A 26,993-nucleotide genomic window follows, 5' to 3' on the forward strand; every position below is an offset into this window, starting at 1 on the left:
GGTCTATTTTCTCGGGTTGGTTCCCCGTCGGGCGGCGGCGGCGTCCCTCTGTAAATTGACTGGGTCCTCTCACAAAACCGGGGCCGGTGGGTACGTTTAGTACCTACAAGCTACCTCCTTACCTTGTGCTCGAACCCTTTGGAATACATTTTCCAGCCAAGGAGAAGAGAGACCATACGTGATGCGAAGGAAAAGACCACAAAATAAAAATAAAAAAAAAGAACCGAGTCGGTTAAGTGTAAAAGCGTGGGTCTGTCTGTCCCCCTTGTATCCGTTTTCCCATACATCCAACGCCACACATGCTGTCTCTCCTCCTCCCCTCTCCTCCTTCTCTCCCCCCTTCCCGGGGATAAGAAAGAATAGGGGGTAGTTTTCGATGTGACGGTCGGATCGGACTGGTCTTTGTCGGACAAGTCGGGACAGATGGGGATGGTAATGGAATGGGGAGGGGAGGGGCGGGACCCAGTTTGCTCCAGTTCCCTGATGCTCCAGTTTTGCTTTGGACCGGGTCGGGTGGAGTTGTGCCTTGCATTGGGGGGGAAGGGAATTATGCTAACCGTAAGACGGAGAGGGTAGTGCATGCAACCTTAGCCCACAAGGGGACCTTTTTTTTGGGGGGGGTCGTTTTTTTGAGCCGTCCGATACGAAGAGATCGACATCAATGGCATCTTTATCCGTTGTTAGGCCGATTAGAACAAAAGTCGGAGGGGGGAAGGGGGGGGGACAAGAAGGGAGGTAGAGAGGGGAGGGACAATTGGATTGGAGACCGTTTTTTTTTCCTTCTTTAATGAGTGTGCAGGTGATGATTAAAACCAGATATTGGGTAGATCACGCATCCACCCAATACAGGCACACACATATATACACACGCGAAATAGATTGGGAATTTCATTCGGCGATAATCAACGCCGCCCCTCCCTCAGACAGCCAGTAATAATAGGCAAGCTACTAGCTAGCTAGCTCAGGGTAAAAAGTGCGAGGACAAGGCTCCGCGGAAAACGGCACCCATTCGCTTGCTGCGGCGCGTAAACGCCGAGAAAGATACCGCAATCTACGTAGTAGTAGTGTACATGGCATTATCTATTATATCCATTCGCCTATACCCATCAGGGGATCCGTTTCAAACGGGTAGCCGAAGGGGGCGAGGAGGGGAGACGGAAGGGTGGAAAGGCGGTGGGATGCCCGGTAGCTACTAGTATGCTAATGCTCGGCATCCCATAATGAGCGCCGGCACATCATTCCTCGAAGGAAGCTAGTCAAGTGGGCGCTCTCATGTTGATAGCCTTGCCATCGAATCCAATAATAGATTTCGAGAATGAAGCTAGGAGGGCAGATCGCCATGGAAGGAAGGGAAAAAAAAAATCACAACACATTCCGAGCCCACCTCGTCGTATGGGTGGAATAACGTTGATTCTTCGCATGTGGGCTTCTGTAGATCTTGTTTACTTCCTCTCTCGTGATGTTTTGATAAAGTGAAGAAGGAAAAAAACAAAAAAATATGCCCATGAAGCAAGCCCTACGTGGCAACCTGGTCCATTACCGCTACAACCGCAGCAAAGCGTTGTTTGTGATCTTCGCCGGGTTCTGGGGCGGCATGGAGCCTTCTTCGGCTTCGCCTTTCGACTTTTTGATTTATCTCCAATGAGGGTCGGAGACTGTGTACTGTCTCCATCGAGTGGGAAGCGCCATGTATTGCCAGCTCCGGGAGGCCTTCCGTCGATCGGTTTCTCAACGTCTCTCTCGTTTCCTCTCTCGGGACTTTCGATGAACAGGGCCGCCTGTCCTGAGTGGGACAGTGAGGAGCTGTAAATGAGGTTATTGAACTCTGATGGTTGGGATATTAGGGATCGGCGGCGTGTCAAGTGTGAATTGTGGTTCTGTGCTCCATGTCAACTCGAGGAAAATGTCCGACGAAGCCGCGTACGGTCCGGTGTGCGTGCCTTTTGTCTTAATTCAACGGCTTTGCTGTATTGAATTTTGCGGTGTGAGTTGCTGCTTCGTGTTAGATACAAGGGCGGTCTCACAGGCCATATTCCTCTTACCATCTATCCCTGAATGATAGATCGTACATGTTTGAACTAATGCTTCCCTACATACTCTGACTTTGTGTCCAGTGTTTATTAGTGTAGCGTGGTGGAAATTTAGAACGGGTAGATGATAATCATTCGTTCCATGTCCGCAATGCCGGCGTGATGCTCGTACGCAGAGTCCTATATATATATATACAGAAAGTCGATGTCGAAGGTTTGCGTTCCCTGCTGGTTCGTCTCAAAACCAAACGGTTCAACTTGCCAAAGTTTCATCTGTAAACATACTGTTAACTTTCTCTAAACGTCACGTTTCTGATACTGCGGCTGCAATTTCAGCCTCGTCCGGAAATTGTTTAAGCTTAGTCGGATGTCCAGGAGACCTGGTCGACACGCACTTTAGAGGGTAGCAATGCTACTCTTATCAACCGTTTCAACTTTCCAACCCACAGAATCGCCGCGCGCTCAGTGAAACTATCTGCTTATCCTAGCTACTATAAAGTTTAGACCGCAAAAAAGATCATCGTCAAATGATGTCTTTCAAGGAACAGTTGCTGCGTTCATGTGTATGTTGGACAAGAAACTCGAGCTTTGACATTTGCAACTTCTAACACGGCATAAATCAGAACCGCCTTTCAACTCCCTAATCTCAAGGGCGTTCTCATGATGATTGATATCATCGGAACGCGGTGGGTATGCCTTATCCTATGTTGCATCAGCCAGCCACCAGATGTTGAAACGCCGCAACCGCAGACACCAGATATTCTTTTTGGACTTTGGCTACGACAGGCCTGCCGCAAGCTAAGAGCCAGGCATTCATATGTGTTGGATGTAGGTCGGCTTAGAAAGCAGAACGCAGAAACTTGCGTGGACGGGGCAGAACCAACTGAAAGTTACGATAAGGTAGGATAAAGCCCCGGGTTGCATGTTCCCGGCGCACCATCTTGCAAGGAGATTGACTTGCCGCCAGTATTACAACAGACAACGAAATAGATCGTTCGCGTTTGTTTGCTCAGCTAGTCCCAACATATGCAAGAGTTTTTATTTATTTTGTTTTTTAGACTCTCTTCCAATGCCTGCTATTCGGTCGACAGAAAATCGTCCTTACTCGAGACTGAATAAGGAACTCTGAAGAAAATTCGGTCCAGATTGGGAGATAGTGTATGAGGTCAAGCTCTTGTTCAGTGAAAGGGCAATAGTGGCCAGACTCCACGGAAGTCATTTCACCTAGCGAACTGCCAGGATATGCGCTATGTGCGATGGCACACTGCCAATCTTAAAGAGACGACCGCAGCATCAATCCGAATTATCGGTGCATAATTAAACTTGGTCATTTTAGGTTTAGCTTTAAATGACACACGGCAGCAAGTTGGGATGGAGCGGAGTTGAGGAGACAGAATAACGGGCATCTTCAGATTAAGTAGCGGTCAAGTCGAAAAACCAAAATAAAAGGCGGACAGAAACAAAAGAATAGTCAAGACACTTTCCGATAGAGACGTGTACTACTACTAATCAAAGCCTAGCACGATTAGACGTCTAAAAGTCGTCCAAGGTTCATGAACGCTAACACAGCTTGGAGGGATTTCTGCTAGAGCGAGACCACTCTATGTCAGCAGCACCCACGTTGTAATTTGAGCGACTTCTGCTCTTGCGAAACTTCCTTCGGATGTATGAATTGAACCCGTGATGAAATAATACAGTCGCAGAGACGAAAATTCGGTGTTCGCTCTTGAGCCAGATACCATAATGGTGAGAAACACTGTTGACTGAAATTGGCCTCTGTAGTTGTGAGGTGTTAAAAAAGCATGATATCTCTCGGGTGCTGTGCCATCACCATCACAATATACTACTCCTCCATTGGAAAGACTTGGCGGCTACCAATATGTCGTCTCTCAGCCGCCATCACCAACCAGGTCACCGTTGACCTCACCCAGTGCGCAGCTTGCCTTGTGTCATGTCGTTTCCCTCATGATCATGCTCCAGTATAGCCCACTCCAACACCCCAAGCCTACTTGGCGTGCCTTTCACCAGGGCGCAGAAGCGCCTTTTCTAGCCGCCAGATTCGCACCGCACTGGTGTGTGAATAGTCAGAGAAGTTATAACCCGTCGTAGTTGGATCGCACCGAGAGGCAGAACTTCTCCGTGACGTTGATGAAGACTGCTGAGCCCATTGAGCTTTACATCATTCTAGCTGTGCCAAATATATATACATATACTCTGCAATAAGAAAATACGGCTTAATTTTTTGTGCCGGAAGTTCAAGTATTGAGAAATCAGGGCTCTTTGGGAGATGCCATTATAATAATATTCACCGTGGGATTACTGTTGAAGAACACACCTGACCCCATTCGCCTGAGACATTATGGTAGACCATGTAATATAAAAAGAGAAATATAGTATGACAATCGCCATGATATCCACATATTGATATGCAGTGATGAGATGTGATGAGATACTCAAGCCCATTGTGATATTTCAGAGATGAAGCTGACAAGTTCACTGCTGATATCGGAGGACCTTGGAGACACCTTGGATACAGTTCACCTACTTATCTTTGGTTCATGGTCTTCATCTCTTTTGCTTAACTAACTGTTACACTCGGCCCTTGACTAACTACTATAAAGACATATACTTGGAGGACACCCTGCAACAACCCAGCCTAGTACACATCCGCAAATGGGAAAGTGAAATCCGTGTACATATATCTAGAATCTGTCCCAAAACCGAGATTCGAACGGACTATGCTTAACCTCTCAGATATGATAGGTCATCATGTTAGTCACCATATCATATCGTATCTGCTTATTGACGGGCCGGCGTGGTTTATGCCCAAGGCTCCGACGGGGGGGGGCATCACCATAGGAGCCAGTCCAAGGAAGCAAGCACCGTGGCAAGATCTCCTTGATTATCACACGAGTCAGTAACAGACCCAGTGCCATCGAACATTGCAATAGTATCTTTTCTGGCCAGACATAGCAGCATGGCAGTGACTCGCACAAACCGACGCCAAATCTTCTATCCCGACGCTCACCTTTACGAGGCCTGGCTGCGGCTGAGCATCATTTGGCTTTTGCGGAGGATGCAGCCCTACGGCGGCGCCGCAGAGACTAGGGAACAAGCCACCCCGGAGCATTCCAGCACCCTTGATTGGACGAGTTCCAGGCTGGGATACTAGCAGCGGCCACCCGGGCGTCGTCCCCGACGGGAATCAAGCAGAGAAATGAGGGAATATGCAGGATCGAACACGGAGTAATTCGCAATCCTTCGCAAATCCTCCCCGCAGGTATGAATTATATACTGCAAGTTCCACCTCTTTGTAAACTTAGCCCCAATCAATCTCGTATTTAGAACGTGAATGCCCAGTGCATACCCCATGACGGCCCCAGTCCCGAAGACAATCGGCATAATCGGCGCCGCCATCGCGGGCCCGACTTTCGCCCTCCACGTCCTCACCCATCCCGTCCTCCGCGCCCGCTACCGTCCGGTCCTCTTTGATCAGTCTCCACCCCCGGTTCCGATTCCGAACACGCCAAATACTGCCGAAAGAGCGGCAACAGGACCAGGTTCACCCTCTACTGCTCTTCATCACCAACGCGCCGGCGCCTCGGTAGGCCTCTTCGCAAACGGTCTACACCCCTTGTACTCTCTCGGCCTCGGTGACGTGATCAAGCAACACGGTTACGAATGCGACGACGTAGCCCTCTGGTTTAGTTCTGTATCTCCCAAGGACAATGGCAAATCTAACGAGCTCCAACATATTAAAACGGCCAGAAATGCATTCTGGTCTCATGATTTCCAGACTGGCGTAATGTATTTCGAGAGAGCAAACCTACAAGCTCTCCTTGTGAACCGCGTACGTGAACTCGGTGGTGAAGTCCGCTGGTCCAAAAAGGCCGTCCGCTTCGACGCTCCGTCGCCTCCAGGTAGGGACCAAACCCGCGTGAGCTTTGCGGACGGTACACATACGGACGTCGACCTGCTCGTCGGCGCGGATGGCGGTTACTCCCCCGTCCGCCGCCACATACTCGCCCTAAGGAATCCAAACACCGCAGAAGAGCGGTGGTTGCCGGACTCCATGGGCATGACGGGCATCTACGGAATATCCTCTGCCGACAAGCTTCCCTCGACTCACGTCCCCGAGCGTCCCTTCAATGAGACGCACTGCGTCTTTCTTCCAGAGGGCTTTCTGTCTACGGGCCCGTGTCCAGAGGGAAAATTCAGATGGGATTTGGTTCTCCCCGAATCAGCAACACCAGATACTCCTGCCTCCGGGGAACCAAACACTTCTGTCACGTCGGCAGCTTCCCCTTCTTCGGAAAGCGAACCATGGCTAGGGGCGATCGTGCCTGGCCAATATCCCGTGTCCGCCACTGCCCACATTCTCCGCTCCCGCCTTCGCGCCAGGCACCCCTTCACAGGCGACTTCGAAATGATGCTCAACACAGCAGACCGCATAATTCACACACCTCTCCGCCAGCGCGCCTGGAAAGAGGACGAGATCCAGTGGGCCGGCGGTGGAAGCAACATAGTTCTCATCGGTGATGCCGCGCGACTCATGCTGCCCACTAGCGGCCAGGGCACCGGATTTGCAGTGGAGGATGCGACTGTGCTGGCGAGCATGCTTCTGAAGCATTGTTCGTCGCCTACGGATACAGATGGTACATCGGAAGACGGCTTCCATGCCGCTCTCGAAGAATATGCGCGCAGCAGGACAACTAGGTCGAAGAAGATGGCCGCGGTAGCGTCGTGGGCGGGGTCGGTTTGGATGGGAACGACGTGGTATCACAAGCTATTGCGATATGGGAGCGCAAGGCTTACCCCCAGCGTTGATTTGAAGTGAGTTACCTCTTGTTATAGAGTTTTTGATATGAACGGCTGACAAATGGAAACGCAGGACTAAGCAAGGCAAAGATGCATGGCCTATGGATGGGCGTTTCAACGTCGAGGTGTAAGTTGCAAAAAAAGGTTTGGTTCATCCAAACATTGTATAGCACTTAGGAGCCAATGTACCCTACTCAGCGGTTTTGATTTTAACAAGAAAGAGCACACTCGGGTTGTAATCTTGACATGGAAATAACCTCTTGCAAAGACCAACAACCCACAAGAGCCAACCTAAACTGCTCAGACTGTTGCTTCACTTTGGCGACACAATAAATTGCCCAAGACACTTAATGGGACTCCTTAGTAAAACCATGGGACTCATAACATGTTGAATCTGGACGCTTAGTGCAAAAGTGTTTCTACTCAAGCCACATGGGTCACGGGTAGCGGGTCATATTTGTGTTCAAGAGGTCTCATTTATGCGTTGTATACTTTACATAATGGTGGAGTCATGCTCCATGCTGCCGACGCCGATTAACCTGCCAACACCAGAGACGAAAGTGCATGATGGAATCTTTGGGTACTGTCTCTTTTTAATCCCGAACGAATCAACAACAAATCTATGAAATTAGAGCTCATCGTGGCTGGGGGGCTCGTCCTCGGCCTCGCCAGCGCCACCGGCACCCTGGTACATCTTGGAGGTGATGGGGTAGGCAACGTTGGACAGCTTCTCCTTCTGCTCCTCGAAGTCCTCGGTGTTGGCAGTAGCGCTGTGCTCCTCAAGCCAGTCGGTGGTCTCCTTGACAGCCTCGAGAATCTATAGTTCTTGTTAGTCGCCTGTAACTGTAGGTTATGTGAATTGGATAAACTTACGGTCTCCTTGTCCTCATCCTCAATCTTGCCACCAAGACCCTCCTCGTCGTTGACCTGGTTCTTCAGAGAGAAGGCGTAGTTCTCAAGACCGTTGCGAGCCTCAATGCGCTCACGGGTAGCCTTGTCCTCCTCGGCGTACTTCTCAGCCTCGGCGACCATGCGGTCAATCTCCTCCTGGGTGAGACGACCCTTGTCGTTGGTGATGGTGATGGACTCCTGCTTGCCAGTGCCCTTGTCGTGGGCAGAGACCTTGAGAATACCGTTGGCGTCAAGCTCGAAGGAGACCTCAATCTGAGGAACACCACGGGGGGCAGGGGGAATGCCAGTAAGCTCGAACTTGCCAAGCAGGTTGTTGTCCTTGGTCAGGGAACGCTCACCCTCGAAGACCTGGATCAGGACGACGGGCTGGTTGTCAGCGGCGGTCGAGAAGATCTGGCTCTTGCGGGTAGGGATAGGAGTGTTGCGCTGGATCAGCTTGGTCATGACACCTCCAGTGGTCTCAATACCGAGAGTCAGGGGGTTGACGTCCATGAGAACGACCTCCTCAGTACCCTTCTCGCCGGCAAGAACACCAGCCTGAACAGCGGCACCGAAAGCGACAGCCTCGTCAGGGTTAATACCCTTGGAGGCCTGCTTTCCACCGAAGTACTCCTCAATGAGGGACTGGACCTTGGGGATACGGGTAGAACCACCAACAAGGACAATGTCGTCGACATCCTCCTTCTTGACCTTGGCGTCCTTGAGCACCTGCTCAACAGGCTTCAGGGTCTTCTTGAAGAGGTCCATGTTGAGCTCCTCGAACTTGGCGCGGGTAAGAGTCTCAGAGAAGTCCTTGCCCTCGAAGAAGGCCTCGATCTCAATGCGAGTGGTCTTCTGGGAAGAGAGAGTACGCTTGGCCTTCTCGGCCTCACGCTTGAGCTTACCCATGGCCTTGGCGTCCTTGGTGATGTCGACGTTGTTCTTCTTGTTGTAGGACTTGGCGAAGTAGTTGATGACACGCTGGTCGAAATCCTCACCACCCAAGTGAGTGTCACCGGCGGTAGCCAAGACCTCGAAGACACCCTGGTCGATGGAAAGAAGGGAGACATCGAAAGTACCACCACCAAGATCGTAGACGATGATCTGGCTCTCCTTGCCGGTCTTGTCAAGACCGTAGGCGATAGCGGCGGCGGTGGGCTCGTTGACAATGCGGAGGACGTTGAGACCGGCAATGACACCGGCATCCTTGGTGGCCTGGCGCTGGTTGTCGTTGAAGTAGGCGGGGACGGTGACAACGGCGTGGGTAACCTTCTTGCCCAAGTAGTTCTCGGCGACCTCCTTCATCTTGCCAAGAATCATGGCGGAGATCTCCTCGGGGGTGAATCTCTTGGGAGCGCCGGCGACCTCGACCTCGACGACAGGCTTGCCATCCTTCTCAACGACCTTGTAGGGGAAGTGCTTGATGTCGGACTGGACGGCCTTGTCAGAGAACTTCTGGCCAATCATACGCCTGGCAAATCACAGTTAGTACGGAAGCTGGAAATGTAAAGAATCGTAGGCACTGCTCACTTGATGTCGAAGATGGTGTTGTAAGGGTTGGCCGCGGCCTGGTTCTTGGCGGCGTCACCGACGAGTCTCTCCTCCTCGGTGAAAGCGACGTAAGACGGGGTGATACGGTTACCTGTAGTTTGAATCATCAGCCAAAGCTCATTGAACAGCATGCAGAAGCTGGTGGAAGCCAGCCATTTAGAAAGACTTACCCTGGTCGTTGACGAGAATCTCAACCTTTCCGTTCTGCATCACACCGACGCAAGAGTATGTAGTTCCAAGATCCTAAGCCGAAAGAATTAGCATGGTTTGTTACCATGGTGCAAGATGGTCACCGCTTCAAGGGCGATAATACAAAGGGAGGAGTGAAGTGATTGGGGTCCAACTTACAATACCGATGATGGTGCCGTAGTTCTCAGTGTCCTGAGCCTGAGCCGTCTGGACAAAGGCCAGAGGCGAAAAGAGGAGACACATCCAGGCCAAGAGGCCGAAGCCCAAGGCCATCGAGTTGCGAGTTCTCGACATTTTGAGAGTTGGTGCTGTGAAGCTCCCCTCTAGATATGATATGTACGCAACGTGAAGCTTTGATAAAGCTAGCTGTGTTGCAAAAAGAAAAGAAAGTAGAGTGTTCAGTAAAAACGCGAGAGAAGGTTTCCTGATTCCCTTCTAGCGACACACCCAATGGAATTGAGGTGATTTGCAGTTGGTGAATTGGGAGGGTTAAAGAGGTGGTGACGGAAGGGAAAGGCAGGCGGCTTTATGAATGCCTTCTCCAAAAAAAAAGTTGAGGTGTCCAGATTGCACAAAAGGCCAGATTTCACGTAGGAAGGCGCCACACGTGACAGGGGTACCTTCCTCTTGAGTGAGGGTGCCCCTTGTGGATCCTCACTGTGTGGTCCCTAAATGCAGGCGTACTGGGGATCGAGATGCACTAATGCAAAGCACTGAGTGAGGTGCAACAAGCGGGACGGGAGACCATTCTCCGTTGAACCAGCACAGTCTTTGTGTACCGTGTGAAGATCGCCCCTAGCCACGGGAGTCGAGGTGAGCGCCTCACCGCTGCCGCTCTGCCTGCCGTCCGGACTGGGGGGAGCCCCACGGAGGCTGCGATTCTGGAGATTTCGATTACAGGTGGTCCCCCTTGGAACTCTTGAACGTGGCCTTTCCTTTTCATTCTGGCAGGTGCTTCTGTTGCTTTCTACGCCGCAATCTGACTACCTGACTTATTACAAGTGACTCACGATCCCACCAACAAAGGTCAATGGACGTTGGAGGGTATTGCTCAATGCATCCAAGGTTGCACCTAATTAAAGCCACTTCGCCTCTCTATTTGAAAACACCAAAAACCGAACAGAGTGGCCTCAACTTGATTGAACTAGCCTCCATTTCGGAACAATTCATGCTCTTTTCCTTTCCAGAATATTCCCACCACTTGCTGCTGTGGGGGGGCGGTTGCGGCAAAATGGTACCTAGGAGTTATATCCCCATAAGGTAACTACGGTAGTCCATTCAGGTACACCACAAGGCTAGGCAGCATACCTTACCTCACTTAAGGTGCCTTAAGCAGTGCCATCCCGTCTTCGCCTTTAGATGAGGGGGCAACATGAGGGGCCACGCAGGGGTTGAGCTTCGGCTGCTGGCCCATGCTCTCCCGGGGGCGTGGGCGTTGTCGTGGCGTGGCGCCAACACGACAGCGCCTTTTTTCCCCTCCAGCAAGCCTTGACTCGGAGCCAGCTGCGACATGTAGTTCAAAGGTGGGAAAGGGGACACATGTCAACTTTGGCAAATCATAGCTCACCGTGCTTCTTTAAATATCCTTCCACTTACGGGAGGAGGCCACATCGTCCAACTCCATGGTTCCTGCAAGCTGTTCAAATCGCCCTTCTCTTCGAATAGGCACACTTCTATTGGCTGCGTGTCACCTAAAGTTGCTGTCCACTCTATTTCCTGCGTTTAACTCTAATGTAGCCTCACCAGCACCGCCTGTCGCAGCCCCATGCATTGATACAGCTTTTCCCACACAGAGTAGTATGACGAAATCTTCACAGGCGATATATACGATCCATGACATGTTTCTTTTTTCTTTCAATTCTGCGCCGTTTTACTCGAGTAGCCCTGCGGCAATTGTCTCTCCACCACTTCGTAGCACAACTCTCTGTCCAGCTTCCAACGGTACTTTGGATTCTAGCTTGACGACTACCCTGGCAACCTTGCCAGGCTGTACGATCTTGGGATTCTTTTTGAGAGTGACTCCTGTCGCCTTATCGAGCACCGCTGGGATAGCTTCAACACGGCCAGCAGCGTGCAACCGGCCACGGTGAACGTCCACAGGCATCGGCATCAGATGGTCGAAGGCCAGTACCTTCATCGTTAGTGTGTCGCTTGTTTCGATAGGTGCCGCCTTGCTGCTGATTATGTCGCCTACACGCACATGAATCGGGTCGATGCCGTACAGACCGATGTTAACGTTTTGACCGGCAACAGCCCATTCTTGCACCTCAGAGTCAACTTCAATCGATCGAATTGAGGCGGGCTCTCCACTGGGTTGCACAATGAGTGACTCTCCGTTCTGCACTGTTCCGGATTCTATCCGACCAGCGACGGTCACTTGGCTCTGCTGCGTGCGGTAGATCTCCGATATCGACATACGGAATGGCTTTTGAAGTGCCCTCGTCATCGGTTCTGACTCTTCCAGCGCCTCAATGAGGGTAGGGCCAGTATACCATGACAGGCCTTCGTCGTCCGGCCTCCGCACCAAGTTGTCGCCATTCAGTCCTGATATGGGAACAAAGGTGACGTTTTTAAGTTGAAAGCCGTTGCCCTTCATGAATCCAGTGACCTGCTCCGAGATCTCATCAAACCGGTCTTTAGACCAGCCAACCATATCCAGCTTATTGACGGCAACGATGACGCGCTGGACGCCCAAACTACGAAGAAGAAGGGCGTGCTCCCGCGTTTGGCCCTTCAGGCCCTTTTCAAAAGCGCCTGTGTTGGCATCGATGACGAGAATCGCAAAGTCTGCTTGACTGGCTCCAGCAATCATATTGGGAACAAAATCCCTATGACCAGGAGCGTCAAGAATCGTAAACCGTGTCTTATCTGTCTCAAACTGGTTTGTTGCGATATCAATGGTGACGCCACGCTCGCGTTCTTCTTCTCGTTGATCCATCACCCACGCAAGTGCAAATGATGACTTGCCAATTTTCTCGCCCTGTCGTCGATACCGGTCGATCAAGTGCTGCTCCACATACTTGAGTTCAAGCAGTAATCTGCCCATCAGAGTACTCTTTCCTGCATCAACGTGGCCTACCGCATGTTAATGGTGCCCAGATGTGGAAATAATAACATTGACATACCAACCACCACGAAACTTGCGCTCCTCTTGTTTTCGCTCTTCTCGAACTCCTTCAACACATCAAGCTTCTTGTTCTTGGGTGCTGCCGAATCGTCAAGCTGTAGCTGCTTCATTTCTCCGGCAGGTGCTTCGTTGGTCTTCGCCTTGGCGGCCACTTTCTTCGTTGCGCTCTTGGCAGCAGCAGCGTCGAACTTATTGCCCGCTGGAAGGTATTAGAGTTAGCGTTTTACTGGGTTTTCGCAAATCGCGAACCTTTCGCCTGAGCAGCGATCACGATGTCATCAGGGCTCGGCTGGGAGAAAGCACTGGGCACGAAAGATGAAGAAGCCATGTATGGCATGTTGTACGTTTGAGGGGCGGCAGCAGAGTCTTGAGCAGGTCCAAAGAGGGTCCGAGCAAAGGCAGATGGTCTCGTAGACGGCACAGTGAAGCATTCGTCCTCAGTCTGTTCAATGTCCCCCGTAGATGGTGTTTTCACTGAGTCAATCTGCATGTCCGAGGATGCTTCCCCAGCCGATGAGCTTTGCTGCAGTGGCTGAGCGAGTGTCGAGGATTGTGATTTTGCCTCTTCGGAAAGCTTTTGCCGTTTGGCCAGGATGCCTGAACCGAGTCTCACATTCTCCTTGGACGACTCATTGATCGCCAGAGAAGACATTCGTTTCTCTGCCCGGTCAACTTTGTCGTCTGTTTTATTGGCATCCGTCTTTTTCTTCCGTGCGGCTGCCAGTGCCTGGAGCTTTGAGACTTTTTGCCCCTCTCCGCCGCCAAGCAGGCCACCAGGAAGAGGTTGAGGAGCAGTCAAAATAGCATGTCGGTCTTTGGGAATGCCCATCCAAGATATGCCGTGGAAATAACAAGCTGCAGATAATGATGCAATCCTGGGAACTGGATACCCTGAAATCGGAACGACGCCAGCGTCATCCATCGCCTTGCTGTCAAACCCCCAGAAACCCAAGCCATCTGCCAAACGCTCAACGTCTGCTACTGCCGCTACCTGACGGAAAACCAGTATATGAATAGAAAGAAACCAACTTACCATCTTTGGTCTTCTTGGGCTCCTGCTTGGGTGGTGGAGCGATGTACTTTTTCTTGAGATAAGACACCGACTTTTCAATGTCATAGAAGTAGTACCAGAGTGCATCCTGGATCTGTTGTGTCGTGAGTTTGTCTGCGTCGGAACCTAGAGCGCTTCGCACAGCTTCAGTGCCTTGGGCCATAGCTTCACGGTCCTCGGGGCTGAGTTTATCGCCTTCATTCTCCTCTTCGTAGTCGTCGGCGTCATATTCATCAAGGACCTCCTCATAGTCGAGGTTGCGAACTGCCTGGTGGCGCGACATGTTGGTGACTCCTTTGCTTAGCTGATGGGCGGTGATTTAGTAGTGCAAAGAAACTGAGGTGGGTATCGTGAGAGATATAAAGAATTGAAGAACCACGGAGAAAAAAATGTTATTGCATGCCGTGTTTGCCGCCAATTTTTTATGTGTTGGTGGTGTGAGTCGTACCTGTCTCTGGTCAGGTTAGAAAGTTGCAAATGACGGCACTTGTGCTGGTAATGGAGGTGGGATGCGTGGGGCTTTACTTGGTCATGGAGGGGCAACCACGTCGATGGCGGGGTACCTCAGGTGCTGTTGCCTTCCCGGTAGGCTTTGTTAGGCGGTGAGTCGCCGGATTATCTCACCCCCGGTCACCGAAGCTTCTGGTCCCCCAGAATGGTAGGCACCACCAATTATTCAGAAATTTTGGTCCACCACGACCCGGTCCTTGGAGCTCAACCCCCCTCAACGCACGATACCTTGATTTCTCCGGCGCCGCTCCTAGTTGAATCGCACTACCAACCCGAACTTTTAGTAGAGTGCGAGGACCTTCACCATGGCTATGAGTATGTAGTTTGCATCTCCTGATTTTTTGACAATAGCTAACAAAAATGTCTAGACTTGGATTTGGCCAACGGTAAGCTAGGCGCCGAAACGACCTGTAGCTTCAGACCATACTGACAAATTGTGACTCCAGCGGTCGTGACGAAGGATGAGCAGGGCCGTCCCTTCATCGTTGTCAGAGAGTATGTGTTGCATCCCATCTCGAAAAAGGAGGCAAAAGCTGATTCCCCGCAGTCAGGGAAAGAAGAAGAGACAATATGGCAACGAGGCCGTAAAGAACCACATTCTCGCCGCCCGTACGGTAGCGAACATCGTCAAGACCTCACTGGGCCCCCGCGGTCTCGACAAGATCCTCATCTCCCCCGACGGAGATATCACAGTGACGAACGACGGTGCCACAATTCTGCAACAGATGGAGATTTCCAACCACGTCGCCAAGCTGTTGGTAGAGCTGTCCAAGTCACAGGATGACGAGATTGGTGACGGTACGACTGGTGTCGTTGTTCTTGCTGGCGCTCTGTTGGAGCAGGCGGCGGAGCTCATCGACAAGGGAATCCACCCCATCCGTATTGCGGACGGATACGACCAGGCTTGCGACATCGCTGTGTCGGAGCTTGACAAGATCTCGGACACTATCGAGTTCAGCAGAGAAGAGACAGGAAACCTGTTGAAGGTTGCACGGACAAGTTTGGGCAGCAAGATCGTCTCCAAGGCGCACGACCAGTTCTCCAAGATTGCGGTAGATGCCGTTCTCTCCGTTGCCGACCTGGAGCGGAAAGATGTCGACTTTGAGCTGATCAAGGTCGATGGCAAGGTGGGAGGAGCTCTGGAAGACACCATGCTCGTCAAGGGTGTCATTATCGACAAGGACTTCTCTCACCCCCAGATGCCCTCAGAGGTCAAGGACGCCAAGATTGCTATCCTGACGTGCGCCTTTGAGCCCCCTAAGCCCAAGACCAAGCACAGACTCGACATTACCAGTGTTGAGGAGTTTAAGAAGCTGCAAAACTACGAGCGCGAGAAGTTTATTGAGATGATTCAGCAGATCAAGGATGCCGGCGCCAACCTGGCCCTTTGCCAATGGGGCTTTGATGACGAGGCAAACCATCTTCTCCTGCAGAACAACCTCCCTGCCGTGCGGTGGGTTGGCGGCCCAGAGATCGAGCTGGTTGCTATTGCGACAAACGGCCGCATCGTGCCCCGGTTCGAGGACCTCAAGCCCGAGAAGCTCGGTACGGCTGGCCGCGTCAGGGAGATGACTTTTGGCACCACAAGAGAAAAGATGCTGGTCATTGAGGAGTGCGCAAACACTCGTGCGGTGACCGTCTTTGTCCGTGGTAGCAACAAGATGGTAAGCTAATGACGCACCTTTCCGCAGCATGGGCACAGCTAACATACGCCAGATCATCGACGAGGCTAAGCGCTCTCTTCACGACGCCCTGTGCGTTGTGCGTAACCTGGTTAGAGATAACCGCGTTGTCTACGGTGGTGGTGCCGCCGAGATTGCCTGCTCTCTGGCGGTCGAGGACGCCGCCGTTAAGACGCCCGGTCTGGAGCAGTACGCCATGCGCGCGTTCGCCGAGGCCCTGGACGCCGTGCCCATGGCCCTGGCCGAGAACAGCGGTCTGAACCCCATCGCTACTCTGGCCGAGGTGAAGAGCCAGCAGGTCAAGGCCGGCCCTTCGGGCCGCGGAAAGCTTGGTGTGGACTGCATGGCCCGCGGTAACAACGACATGAAGGACGCCTTCGTCATCGACCCCCTTATCAGCAAGAGACAGCAGCTCATGTTGGCGACGCAATTATGCCGGATGGTGCTGAAGGTGAACAACGTCATCGTTGCCGGGTCTGGCGAGGAGGACTTTTAAAAGAGTAAAGTAAAAAATGATGATGAACGGAAAATAGGTTCTAGACGGGTCTATGGTGTTTGAGATTATACCAAGCTTTGTACTATGCAAATAGAGAGGCCCTCAATGTCGAGACCAATACCAGTCCTCGAATTCCCCCAAGACGCCGCCGGTCTATCCGTATCCTTCTGATGTGTCTAAATCTACTGCATCCAGCCTCTCTCGGCGCTGTACTTGAGGTACGGCTCAATATCTCTGTAAAAGGTGCGCTGCAACTCAGCCTGCTGCTCAGGGGTAGGACGAGCATTCTCGCCCTGGCGGCGCTCCCAGCTCTCCTGCGTCTCCGTGAGGTGCGCACTTTCGTCCTTGCCGGTGCTGTCGACGAAGTTGTACGATCTGAACTCGGTGTTCTCCCAGCCCGTCGCTGTGTTCTTATAAGCAAAACCGGTCTCTCACCAATTTTATTCAAAAATGTGCATGCGGACGTGAGATTAGAGGGGAAAAAAAAGAGGGAAAAAAAAAAAAGAAAAAAAACCGGACATACCTTTTCCATTTGCAATGCCAAAGAAATCGTTCGTCAGAAAGTGAAGGAAACCGCCGTGAGTAACGACAACGACGTGCTCGTCGCCCTGTACATCGCCAACGAGGTCCCTCAGCGCCCTTCTCGCCTCAGCGGCCCTCTTCTCCAGCTTCTCGAGCGTGGGCTCCCACTTAGACGACGGGCTCGTCTTGTCAATCCAGTCATCGGGGACCCTGCTGAAGTCGACGCGGCCCTCAAACTCGCCCTCGATCTCAGAGATGGCGGAGCCGGTGTCGCACGGAGCGTCGGAGACCTCTTGGACCTCGGGCAGTGCGATGACTTTCAGGCCGCGGCCGACCTGCGCCGCGGCGTCGGAGCCGAAGCCGAGAAGGCAGGTGTGCAGGGTGCGGCGCAGCGGGCTTGCGACGAGGTGGGTAAGTTTGTCATGGTAAGGGAAGGCGGCGCGGAGGGCGGCGCACTGCTGCTTGCCCAAATCCGTGAGGAGGGGGTCCCGGATGGACTCATTCTCAACGCAGAGGTTGTGGAAGCCCTGGGCGTGGCGGACGAGGTGGACCTGAACAACCATTTTTTTTTTCTGTTTTTGGAGGGTGAGCGAAGCAGGATGTTGTTTCTGATGTGGCAGTGAGAATATTTGGAAAATGTCTATGATGTAGTTTCTTGTTCTATACGAGAACGGACCAACACGGAATGACGTGTTTCGCGGGGTGTGGGAATAATGAGAAGCGACAATGTATGAGAACGTCTTTGCAAGTCTAAAAAAAAAAAAAAGGAAGAAGATGTGATGTGGTCTATTTATTCACAGTATAGGAAAAAAGTAATCAGGGTGAATATCAGGTTGTTTGGTGGAGGAGGGGTTTCCGTTATTCACGATCCAATTATAAAAGCACGCTGCATTCTCGAGACAGCCACTTGGGCGACGTAATGGCTCCTGTCTCGGGGAGATTCCTTGGTTTGGGAGGAGTGCACCCAGTGTGGATTGCTTCCTAGACGGATACGGGGATTATGGAGGGACGAGGAACCTTCTGAAATGACTCAAACGAGGCAAACTGGCAACACTCTGCATTGTGCAGAAGGAATGGGCCCGCCGTAGCGGCGCCGATGACTGGGGCGAAGATGGGTCACACCCGTCTGACATCCGGCGGGTGCGGTTGGGCCGACTAACAGATTCGGGTTATCAATTCGGGCAACTAAGTCTCTTGCCGAGATGATGGCCGACTTCGTCGTAGCTCTCGGGATTACTGCTTATGGTAATTTACATTTTTATAGTAGTGTGCAGTCTCTAACGTTGAGTTAGCCTGCAGCATGTATTGTGACTGAGACTGGTACGAAACGCCTTTAGTGCTGACAAAGCCAGATGCCTTCCTATAAGGACGAAATATTGTTGGCAGCCACTATGGTTCGACTTTCTTATAAGTATTCTTTTTGTGGTCATATAAAGGAAAAATAGCCAGTATCGAACCAGAAGAAAAATACAGGATCAGGAGGGAAACAACACATCACGCCGAAGATGGGCAAGAGAGGAATGAGAATATGAAGACAGCAGCAATGAAGCTAACCAAAAACACCAGAATCCGGGCTTGTATGACCTGGAGCAGAATCCCCAGTAGCCGTAGAGGGCTACCGCTCAACTTACAAAGCCTATCAGTACTGAGGTCAGACACCTGCGTCCTGCCGTAGTAATAAAGTGAAATCACATTCTCAAACCAGTATGTTTCCATTGAGGAGGTCCTTCACTCGAAGATAGAAGCGCTTTCATCATGTGTTATATAAGTAGATAAGGAACGGTTCATGAATCACTCGAATGCTTTCCGCAGCTGTTCACAAAATACTCAGCCGGCAAGGTTGCTTTTTTAGTGACAACCAGCAGGATTTTATACACTCGTTAAGTTTATCGTGCAATGGTATTATTAGTCTTTTTAACTCGTGCCACGCTTACTTCACATGAAGATCGCAGATCATTGTTCTCAGCGACAACCTGCACAAGGGATGCATGATGCCCAACAAAATGTCATTTTACAGCTCAATCTCAAGCCCGAGAACGCAACGTACTTGGCTTACCCTTGCGACCCTGAAACGCCGGAAACCTATGTAGAGACCTGCATGCTACTGGACCACCTCTTTTCAAAGATCAATCAGACTCTCCTCAACTGCTGGCTGTTTAGGGGCGTTTTGCGGCGCAGTCGGGTATGACTCCTGGGTATATCCGCCATTGTACTGGCCTTGCCATTGTTGTTGTTGTTGCTGCTGCTGCTGCTGCTGCTGCTGCGGCTGCGGCGGCGGCTGCTGGGCCGATTGCTGCGGTACAGACGGCTGCCAGTAGCTCTGTTGCTGGGGTGGAGCGTGTTGCTGCTGTGTAGGCTGAGCGGGCTGGGCAGGCGTTTGAACGGGCGTCTGCTGGTGAGACATGGACTGTCTATACTGCATCGACTGTTGAAGGTTCGGGTAAGGAGAGGGATTTGGGTCTGCGGAAGGCGGAGCAGACGGGGGCGCACTAGGTTGCTGCGCATTGAAGTAATAGGAAGAGTTGGGGTCGGCGGAAGGCGTCCCAGCGGGCTGAGCCGGCTGGTTTTGGTGGTTTGCTGGAGGCGTTGGCTCGCTAGGGTATGGTGCTTGTGGCGCGTACTGCGCGTCTGGTACAGGAGCGCCCCCGCTTCTCCAGCTGTCTGTCCGCTGGGGCTCCTGAGGGTACTGGCCTCCCGGGGGTCCGGCAAGGGATGCTCGCTTGTCAAAGGTTGCATATTGAGGCTGGGGTGTTTGTTGCAGGTGCTGAGGGTAGGCCTGAGGTGGCGGTACGTGGCCGTAGTCCATCCGTTGGTCACCAGTATAAAAGTTCTCGGCAGGACCAGGGGCACTCGCTTGAAGGGAAGGGTAGGCATTGACGGGCTGACGAGGGGGAGGGAGATTGTATCCTCCGATAGCGTGTTGGCTATACGCCTTCGAGAGACGCTCCTCCAGCATGCGGTCGTAATACCGAACGACAGTGGAAAGCTTGGCATGGAGATCCAGTAGTGTATCTAGCAGAATATTAACGATGGGAACTAGAAATGCCAAGATCATACTTACCATGCTTGCTCATCGTCTCTCCATAAGTGCGAGCAAGCTTCGGTCGCAAACTACCGATGCTGTCATAGAGCTCTTGGATTTGAGGCTCTCGTAAAATGGTGCCAGGGGGCTGTGTTTGCAGACGGTCAACGAGGGTGGCGAATAGGTTGATGTTCTCCGCCTCAACCGGCGTAAGCTCGTAGTCATTCTTGGGCAAAGAAAACTGCTGTGTCGACGTGGGACCAGAGCTCGAGGTCTGTTCCTTCAACGCAGCGGCATGCCTCTGCTTCTGCTCCTCCATATCGGCCAGTGAAGCAGCGATGGCAGCCTTGAGGTCCTCGTCCTCCTCCTCGGCGTTATTTGTGGGCGCAGATGAGCTGCCGTTGACCTTGAAATCCGAGGGGCCGCTGGCAGTAGGAGCGACATAGCCCTTGGAGTAGTTCTTGACCTCCTCCAAACTCATGGCGAGAGCCTTCTTCAGATCTTCGTCAAATGCGTCATCAACGCGTGCATTGCGCGGTTGCATAGCAGAAGTGCTTCGGGTCTTGTATGGGTAGGTGGGAGATCGGTCCTGAGGCAGCGGGGAGGTTCCGCCTCCTTTGACAGACTTGTCGGTGAGTTTCGCGTAGCAGCCATCATCAACACGGACGGGCTGCAGAATTCCCAGATGGGGGAGCGGCAGCGACTTGGTCGAGCACTGCTGGTCGAAACAGTTGCCGCAGTTTCGACAATGATGCTTTCGGTTCGTGAAGGTAAAGGGAGTTCGGCATCTCATGCAGACATCTGAATCAACCCACTCGGGGGGCTGGCGGTTGGGTCAGCATGGGTTCTGCACACAGCAACTGAGCCGGGGAATACTTACAGCGCTACTGTCGATCATGCTGCTGGAGACGGTCACTCTGGGAGGAAACTGATGACCTTCTCTCTGAAGTGTCTTGTAAACTTCTCCGATATATCCCAAATCGTGGCGGCCTTCGGTGGCGATGGCCCAGGACTGTATCAGCTCGAGTATCTTCTGCTTGACTTCGTGGTTGACGGCGGCGGGACCAACGGCTTGGAGCAGCGATGTCAGATTGTCCATGAATTCTCTGGAGGCAATCTCGGCGAGGAAGTGGGTGCCTCCATTCTTAACGCAGGTATCGGTAAGCTGCCATCCAGGTTAGCTTAGTCAAAGGTGGCCTAGGCAGCAGCGAAAGCATACATTGAGGGCGCTCAGTTGGGTGTTTGGGTTCTTGTTGCCGATGCGCCTTTTCAGAGAGCGCATGGCCTCCTTCGGCTGGACGGTCTTGGATCTGATGACATCAGAGATCTCGAGGTTCAAAGCGATATCCTCCCTGTTGCACCGTTAGAATAAGGACTTTGTTCGACTAGCCGAGGGTCATACAAGCTGCTGCTGGTTGCTTTCTCGATCTGCTCGTCCAGGGCCGTGTTGGCCGAGCTAGACCACCAGCCCATCATCGTGAAGGCGGCTGAGGAACGTGGGATCGGTGGGGTTGGAAGCAAACAAGCGGATATGGATCGTCGCCGGTATGTAAATTGTGTGTGTATATGCCTTGTGCGCGGTCGCGATGGAGGGGCGTTTTCGGATTACGAAACGCAGTTTAAATGGATTGCGCGTAGGGATATTGATGGAAGACGACGGAGTAAAGCTTGGTGTGCGTGTCTGTCGGCCGGGCCAGATGCAGCCTTGGGGTCGGAAAGGGTGCGTGTGGTTCGTTCAGTTGGAGATGCAGCAAGATAGGCTAGGCCGAGTGCGTAGCTTGCCTCTGTCTGTAGGGTACTGTTCAGGCGGGCGGATTACGGTGCGGTACCTTGCTGCGTACGTTGGACCTTGAGTGGGTTACGTTACGTTGGCTCAGTGCGTAGTCAGGCAGTTAGCCTTAGCTAACGGGCTAACCTTACGTATGGGCAGGGATTGGGATGGGATTCGCTGCCTTCCAGGCTGGCGTTGCGGACTCGCGGCTGCTCCGCTCAGAGGACAATCGCACCTGTGACAACCAGCAACAACTGCGCTAAACCCAAAAGATGAGAGGAAGTGCAATTGGGAGCGGCTGGGCGGCTTCCCCAGAAGATGACGAAGTTGGGAGCATTTAAGTGGGACTCAGTGTGGCGCATGGATTTGCCAGCTCGCCCAAGATTGCTGTGGGAACTTGGCATTAACATGCCAACAAGACGAACAGGCACCCGACATCGAAGGAGTTGGTGTAAACTTTCTATGTAAATACAATGTGTTTCTCCTTGGAGCAGGACGAGATGATAAGTAAAGCAGCAACTGAAAAACAACATTGTGGGTATCACAGAAAGTCTAGATATATTAGCTGTGGCGCTGCATTGCTGAGTTGGCAGTCATGCTCTTACTACTACTACCACCATGTGCTCCGTACTCCGTGAGGTAGACACAGTCAGCCAGTCCAAGGAATAATCACCTCAGTTAGCGTCCAATTCGCCGCCCAACCCTGTATTGGAACGATGAACTGGCCCGTCCACCCCTCCTCTTCCAGTGAATCAGTGCGATACCCTGAAGGGACTGCCCGCCTGTTCCAGCGGCCGAACCACTGAAAAGGCCGGATGCATCAGTGGTCCCGTCCTTTCCTCCACAGTATAATAGTACCAACTCGGTCGGATAAGCTACCGCACCGCCCCCCCAAAACACACCCGCTGCAACAGTACCGTTCCCTCTCCACAATGTCTTGCCATTGTTGAAACTGTTAGCGCCCAGCGACAACGAGGCTGTCCCTCCACCACGGACCATCTTCCTTTCCCAAGACTGCACTACCACGCAGGAAACACATACATACCGCTCGTCAAAGACACCCTTTCTCTTCTTGTCCATTCTTTCCACTGCGCAACCCCCATTCAAAGAAATCATGTGCAATCCAACCCGCCCTGCAGAAGCTAGATAAACGAACCTGCTGCCCCCCGCGGCCAGCCTTCTAAAGCGTGCCGCCACCTGCCACTCATGACGAACCCGCCGCCGACTGTCGTTGCCTCCGAGTCCCGCCCTCCGTACCTCGACTCCTCCGATTCCTACCGCCACCACCGCTACTCATTCTCTTCCATATCGCCACTTTTAGCTCCTGCTCTCTCTGTTCGAGCTGCTGCGCTTGCAACGACATGATCCAACCTCTACATCCGACCCCAAGACACTGTTTTTCCTTCACATGAGTTCGACGGCTTCCTCAGCCACCAGAACCGTTCTTGGTGGTGGCGGCTCGGCCATGCCCAGCGGCAACGCCCTACACTCCTTCGCCATGGGAGGAGACGGGGCATCTGCCGGACGCGGCGGCAAACCCCCGCTACCCCATATCGACGACCTCACCTCTGCCTCCCCCGATGTCGACATGAAACTGCCCTTGCGCAAGATCCTCGAGAAGGGCGACAATGCCATGCGACAAGCCGAGACCTTTCGCGACTTTGGTAGACCTGATCTGGCCTTCAAGGAATATATCAAAGCCTCCTTGATTGCTGTCAGATACGTGCCACAGCACCCCGATGCTCTGTCGGTCAGGGGCGGCCACGGAGACATGAGTCGCATTTACACCGCGCTCATGAAAAAGATAGACTCGCAGCATGGAAACTTTGAAAAGATCAAGGCCGATATCATTGCCGATAACCAGAGGACTGGCGTCAAGCGCACGACCTCACGACCGTCCTCCATGATCAACGGAGAAGTGAACCGGCCGATGACACCGCAGGGTCACCCGGGTACGCCGGTTATGAGCCCCACGAGGTCTGAAGCTGGAACCCATGTCAATGGTTCACCATCTCCCAAGTCTAAGCCTACGGTCCAGCCGAAACCACAGGCTCTGCTCGGGAACTCTATACGCTCGGGCACTGGAGCTCCCGGTGGCAAGAGCAAGGTCACCGAAGATCTGGCAGCCCGCTTCGCCAACCTCCGAGGACCGGTACCATTGCCCGGTCAGGACCCCCGTATACGAACGCATCCCATCGTTCCGCCGAGACCAGCAGGACCGAGGGCCATGCCCACCCCCGAACCGATCGAGAAACCAAAGGTGGCACTGGTTACGAATCTTCCGGACCTTCCCAAAATGCCAGACGCCATCTACAGCCCAGCTAGGGGGACCGTATCGAACGAAGCCGCCTCACTACCCTCAAGTACGCCGCGCGGCTTGTTCAGCAGAACGGGTTCTTCAGCCACGATTAACACCGTCCTCGCCAATAGCAACAAGTCCTCTGATTACTTCGCGCCTTCCCATCCCGTTCCAAATGCCAATTCTGTCCCTGTCAGAGCCCCTAGCATCTCGATCCCCGAGGGCGACACTATTACTGCCGAAGATCTAATGAACTACACAAGACGGGGCTCGGCCACTCTCCAAGTCCTAATAATCGACGTTAGAAGTCGAGATGATTTTGACGAGGGCCACATTTTGTCGCAGGCCGTGATTTGCATTGAGCCCAGCATTCTCCTGAGAGAAAATATCTCCTCTGAACAGATCGCCGAGAGTATGGTGCTTTCACCAGCGCAGGAGTATCACCACTTTGAGAGGAGAGATGTCTTCGACCTCGTGGTATTCCATGACCAAGACTCGGATTCTATCCCCCGATACATTTCCCCTGACATGGACGCGGCGGCTTTACTATCACTCCAGCGAGCATTAACGTACTTCAACTACGGAAAGGAGTTAAAGAACCCTCCAAAACTGCTCCAGGGAGGTTTGGATGCTTGGACTGATCTGGTTGGGAGAAGCGCTCTCGCAACGTCGCAAACGGCAGGTGCTGTCAGAGCTCCCCGCATCCGATCTCCATTGAAACCCACAATCTCCATCTCGAAGCCAAACAGGCAGTACAAGGTCACGCCGTTGAAGCCTGAAGAAGTCAAGTTATGGGAGGAGACACTGCACAACGCCGATCTCGAAACCGCGAGGTCTCCTGGTTTCATGCATGTGCGTAGCACCGAGGAGTTTCTGCGAAGGTTTCCTGCCGTCTCAACTGAGCAGGAATCGATGCAGTCACCAGTCAGCCCAGACAGGCCGACTCACAGCTATGGTCAGAACCACGTCGATATCTACTCAGACCTGCCATCGCCGCCCACTCGGCCAGCTCCCGCCGTACCTCGTCCGAGCTACAGTGGCCTGTCTCAAACGCAGGATGACCACGAAGCTCCTCAGGGCCTTTCTTTCCCAGCCCAGGCACGGAACTTAAAGCAGGGCCCGTTGGCTCGTCCCGATTCTCCCTCGGTGACGAATACCGTCAAAGATGGCCACCATATTACTGGTTTGAACAACCCAGGCGTGTGGTGCTACGCCAACAGCTCTATTCAAGCACTACGGATGTCACCGGGCTTCGGCAAGGAGCTGGCTACTTTTGAGTGGCAGAACACGTACAAGGTGCCCAAGAAGGCTGATGAGAAGAATGACCCGCCCCAACTGATGTCGCGAATCCTATCCAACTTGTTCCATTGGTTAGACTCTGGCAAGTTTGATGTCATGAAGGCGCAGACACTGATGGTAAGTTTCTCTTACTGTATTCTCACTGTAAATTACTGACCCAGTACAGGACTATTCTCGATCAGTCTGTGAAAAGAGCCGAATCAAGGATAAGGGCGACGAATTCGGCGGCAATCGGCAACAGGATGCCCAAGAGTTCATGTCATGGCTCATGGCTTACCTTCACGAGGAGACAAACATGCGACGTGACCGTAGCGGAGACGACAAGTCGAGTATACCACCACAGATGAAGGGCGGCAAGTCAATGCTTCAAGGGGCTTACGAGTGGTGGGGCAATTACTCGAAAACTAACCTCTCCATCGTCGACAAGTACTGGCGCGGCCTGGAGCTCTCAACTGTGGTGTGCTCGAGATGTCACAACCGTACATACAACTGGGCTACGTTCGACTTCATCTCAGTACCGATCAACGGTGGGACACAGACGATCGAGGACTGTATGCGGTCGTACATTGAGCCAGAGACTCTCCCCGACTATAAGTGCGACAACTGCAACATGAACGTGCAGGGAAGAAAGCAAATTGCCCTAGCGCGTCTTCCGGAGCTCCTGTGTCTCTCTTTCAGGCGCTTCGACTACGATTCCACCCTCCAAGTGCACAAGAAGCGGGACATGATCACATGGGATTTTAACAATCTCAATCTCGACGCGTTCTTCATCCCGCCCGAGGAGCGCAACACGGTAGGACCGCCGCTTGACGAAAAGTTTGAGCTCCCATTCGACTACGAGTGCTACGCCGTCATCATCCACACCGGAACGAACATCACCAGCGGCCACTACTACGCCTACGTCCGCGAGCCGCAGAACCCAGATCCGCACGCCTGGTATCGCATCAGCGACGCGCGTGTGACGCCCGTGCGTATCGACGGCACAGGGCGCGGATCCGACGCCAGTCGCGACGTATTCAAAAAGGGCACCAGCGACGTGCCGTACCTCGTATTCTTCCGCAGGAAGCAAGGCCGGACTAGACGATGATCTTGTTATTGCTGTTGTAATAGAAGCTATTGGGGGTGTTACAAAAAAAAGAAACGTCAGATGTACATGCGATGCTTGATTCTTCTGGAATATTGGAGAGAGGGTGGACTTACTCATATAGAACTAAATGATTGCGGGCGCTTGCTGAAAGCATGAAACGATGTAACCTCTTTTTTCTTCTTCTGCGGATTGGCTTTTCTACATCTTTTTCAAGCGCTTTCTCCAAAGCATGGCGTCTGGTGGGGTCTTGCCTGTCGCATGAGGGACGGACAGAGTCTTTCTATACGAATGGATTTCGCGACGAGGCTACGACAGAATAGTTGTTGCTGTTGTTGTTTTTTGAAATGAGAATCGCATATTCTGGGTTGTCTTGGACCTGCGACACTTTTCATGCCACATCATTGGCGGTTTATCGTGTAATGTGCAGATGTGACTGCTTTGTTCAGTGGTTAAGCTAGGTAAGACGGTCGGGTTTCGTTGACGTGGTGTCGTCGGTTCCGTCGGATTCGTCGGATTCGCTGCACCTTCAGCCACCCGCGCTTATATCTCTCCGGCTGTCATCGACCACTGCGATGCCCCCCCTTTTTCGAGGACCGGATGTATGATGAATACGTCGGCTGTGGCTCTCGTCGGATTGCACTTTCGTCA

General features: G+C 52.6%; 7 protein-coding genes across 7 annotated transcripts; 3 read left to right on the forward strand and 4 right to left on the reverse strand.

The window, feature by feature from the left end:
• Positions 1-5,382: 5,382 nt before the first annotated feature.
• On the forward strand, positions 5,383-6,979 carry CTRU02_204492 (salicylate hydroxylase; the record flags this gene model as incomplete). Its single annotated transcript, XM_036720965.1, has 2 exons — positions 5,383-6,863; positions 6,922-6,979. 2 exons carry the CDS (start codon positions 5,383-5,385, stop codon positions 6,977-6,979), a joined length of 1,539 nt encoding a protein of 512 aa, XP_036586949.1.
• A 497-nt stretch (positions 6,980-7,476) lies between these two features.
• CTRU02_204493 (hsp70-like protein) lies at positions 7,477-9,773 on the reverse strand (the record flags this gene model as incomplete). The annotated part of the gene is made up of 5 exons (XM_070204388.1): positions 7,477-7,665; positions 7,722-9,210; positions 9,270-9,381; positions 9,452-9,533; positions 9,639-9,773. 5 exons carry the CDS (start codon positions 9,771-9,773, stop codon positions 7,477-7,479), a joined length of 2,007 nt encoding a protein of 668 aa, XP_070062151.1.
• A 1,576-nt stretch (positions 9,774-11,349) lies between these two features.
• CTRU02_204494 (elongation factor Tu GTP binding domain-containing protein) lies at positions 11,350-13,940 on the reverse strand (the record flags this gene model as incomplete). Its single annotated transcript, XM_036720967.1, has 4 exons — positions 11,350-12,554; positions 12,605-12,805; positions 12,856-13,563; positions 13,640-13,940. 4 exons carry the CDS (start codon positions 13,938-13,940, stop codon positions 11,350-11,352), a joined length of 2,415 nt encoding a protein of 804 aa, XP_036586951.1.
• A 538-nt stretch (positions 13,941-14,478) lies between these two features.
• Positions 14,479-16,345, forward strand: CTRU02_204495 (t-complex protein 1 subunit epsilon; the record flags this gene model as incomplete). The annotated part of the gene is made up of 5 exons (XM_036720968.2): positions 14,479-14,482; positions 14,536-14,553; positions 14,614-14,662; positions 14,715-15,831; positions 15,884-16,345. The coding sequence occupies 5 exons, from the start codon at positions 14,479-14,481 to the stop codon at positions 16,343-16,345; spliced, it is 1,650 nt and encodes a 549-aa protein (XP_036586952.2).
• Positions 16,346-16,527: 182 nt separating this feature from the next.
• CTRU02_204496 (phosphoglycerate mutase family protein) lies at positions 16,528-17,430 on the reverse strand (the record flags this gene model as incomplete). The annotated part of the gene is made up of 2 exons (XM_036720969.1): positions 16,528-16,748; positions 16,869-17,430. 2 exons carry the CDS (start codon positions 17,428-17,430, stop codon positions 16,528-16,530), a joined length of 783 nt encoding a protein of 260 aa, XP_036586953.1.
• A 1,556-nt stretch (positions 17,431-18,986) lies between these two features.
• Positions 18,987-21,365, reverse strand: CTRU02_204497 (Vacuolar protein sorting-associated protein 27; the record flags this gene model as incomplete). The annotated part of the gene is made up of 5 exons (XM_036720970.1): positions 18,987-19,879; positions 19,929-20,712; positions 20,770-21,054; positions 21,109-21,241; positions 21,292-21,365. The coding sequence occupies 5 exons, from the start codon at positions 21,363-21,365 to the stop codon at positions 18,987-18,989; spliced, it is 2,169 nt and encodes a 722-aa protein (XP_036586954.1).
• Positions 21,366-23,068: 1,703 nt separating this feature from the next.
• On the forward strand, positions 23,069-26,345 carry CTRU02_204498 (ubiquitin c-terminal hydrolase domain-containing protein; the record flags this gene model as incomplete). The annotated part of the gene is made up of 2 exons (XM_036720971.1): positions 23,069-25,375; positions 25,425-26,345. 2 exons carry the CDS (start codon positions 23,069-23,071, stop codon positions 26,343-26,345), a joined length of 3,228 nt encoding a protein of 1,075 aa, XP_036586955.1.
• Positions 26,346-26,993: the final 648 nt, after the last annotated feature.

Source organism: Colletotrichum truncatum (genome assembly GCF_014235925.2).
Source record: "Colletotrichum truncatum strain CMES1059 chromosome Unknown Contig_0002, whole genome shotgun sequence".
In the NCBI taxonomy this organism is placed as follows: domain Eukaryota; kingdom Fungi; phylum Ascomycota; class Sordariomycetes; order Glomerellales; family Glomerellaceae; genus Colletotrichum; species Colletotrichum truncatum.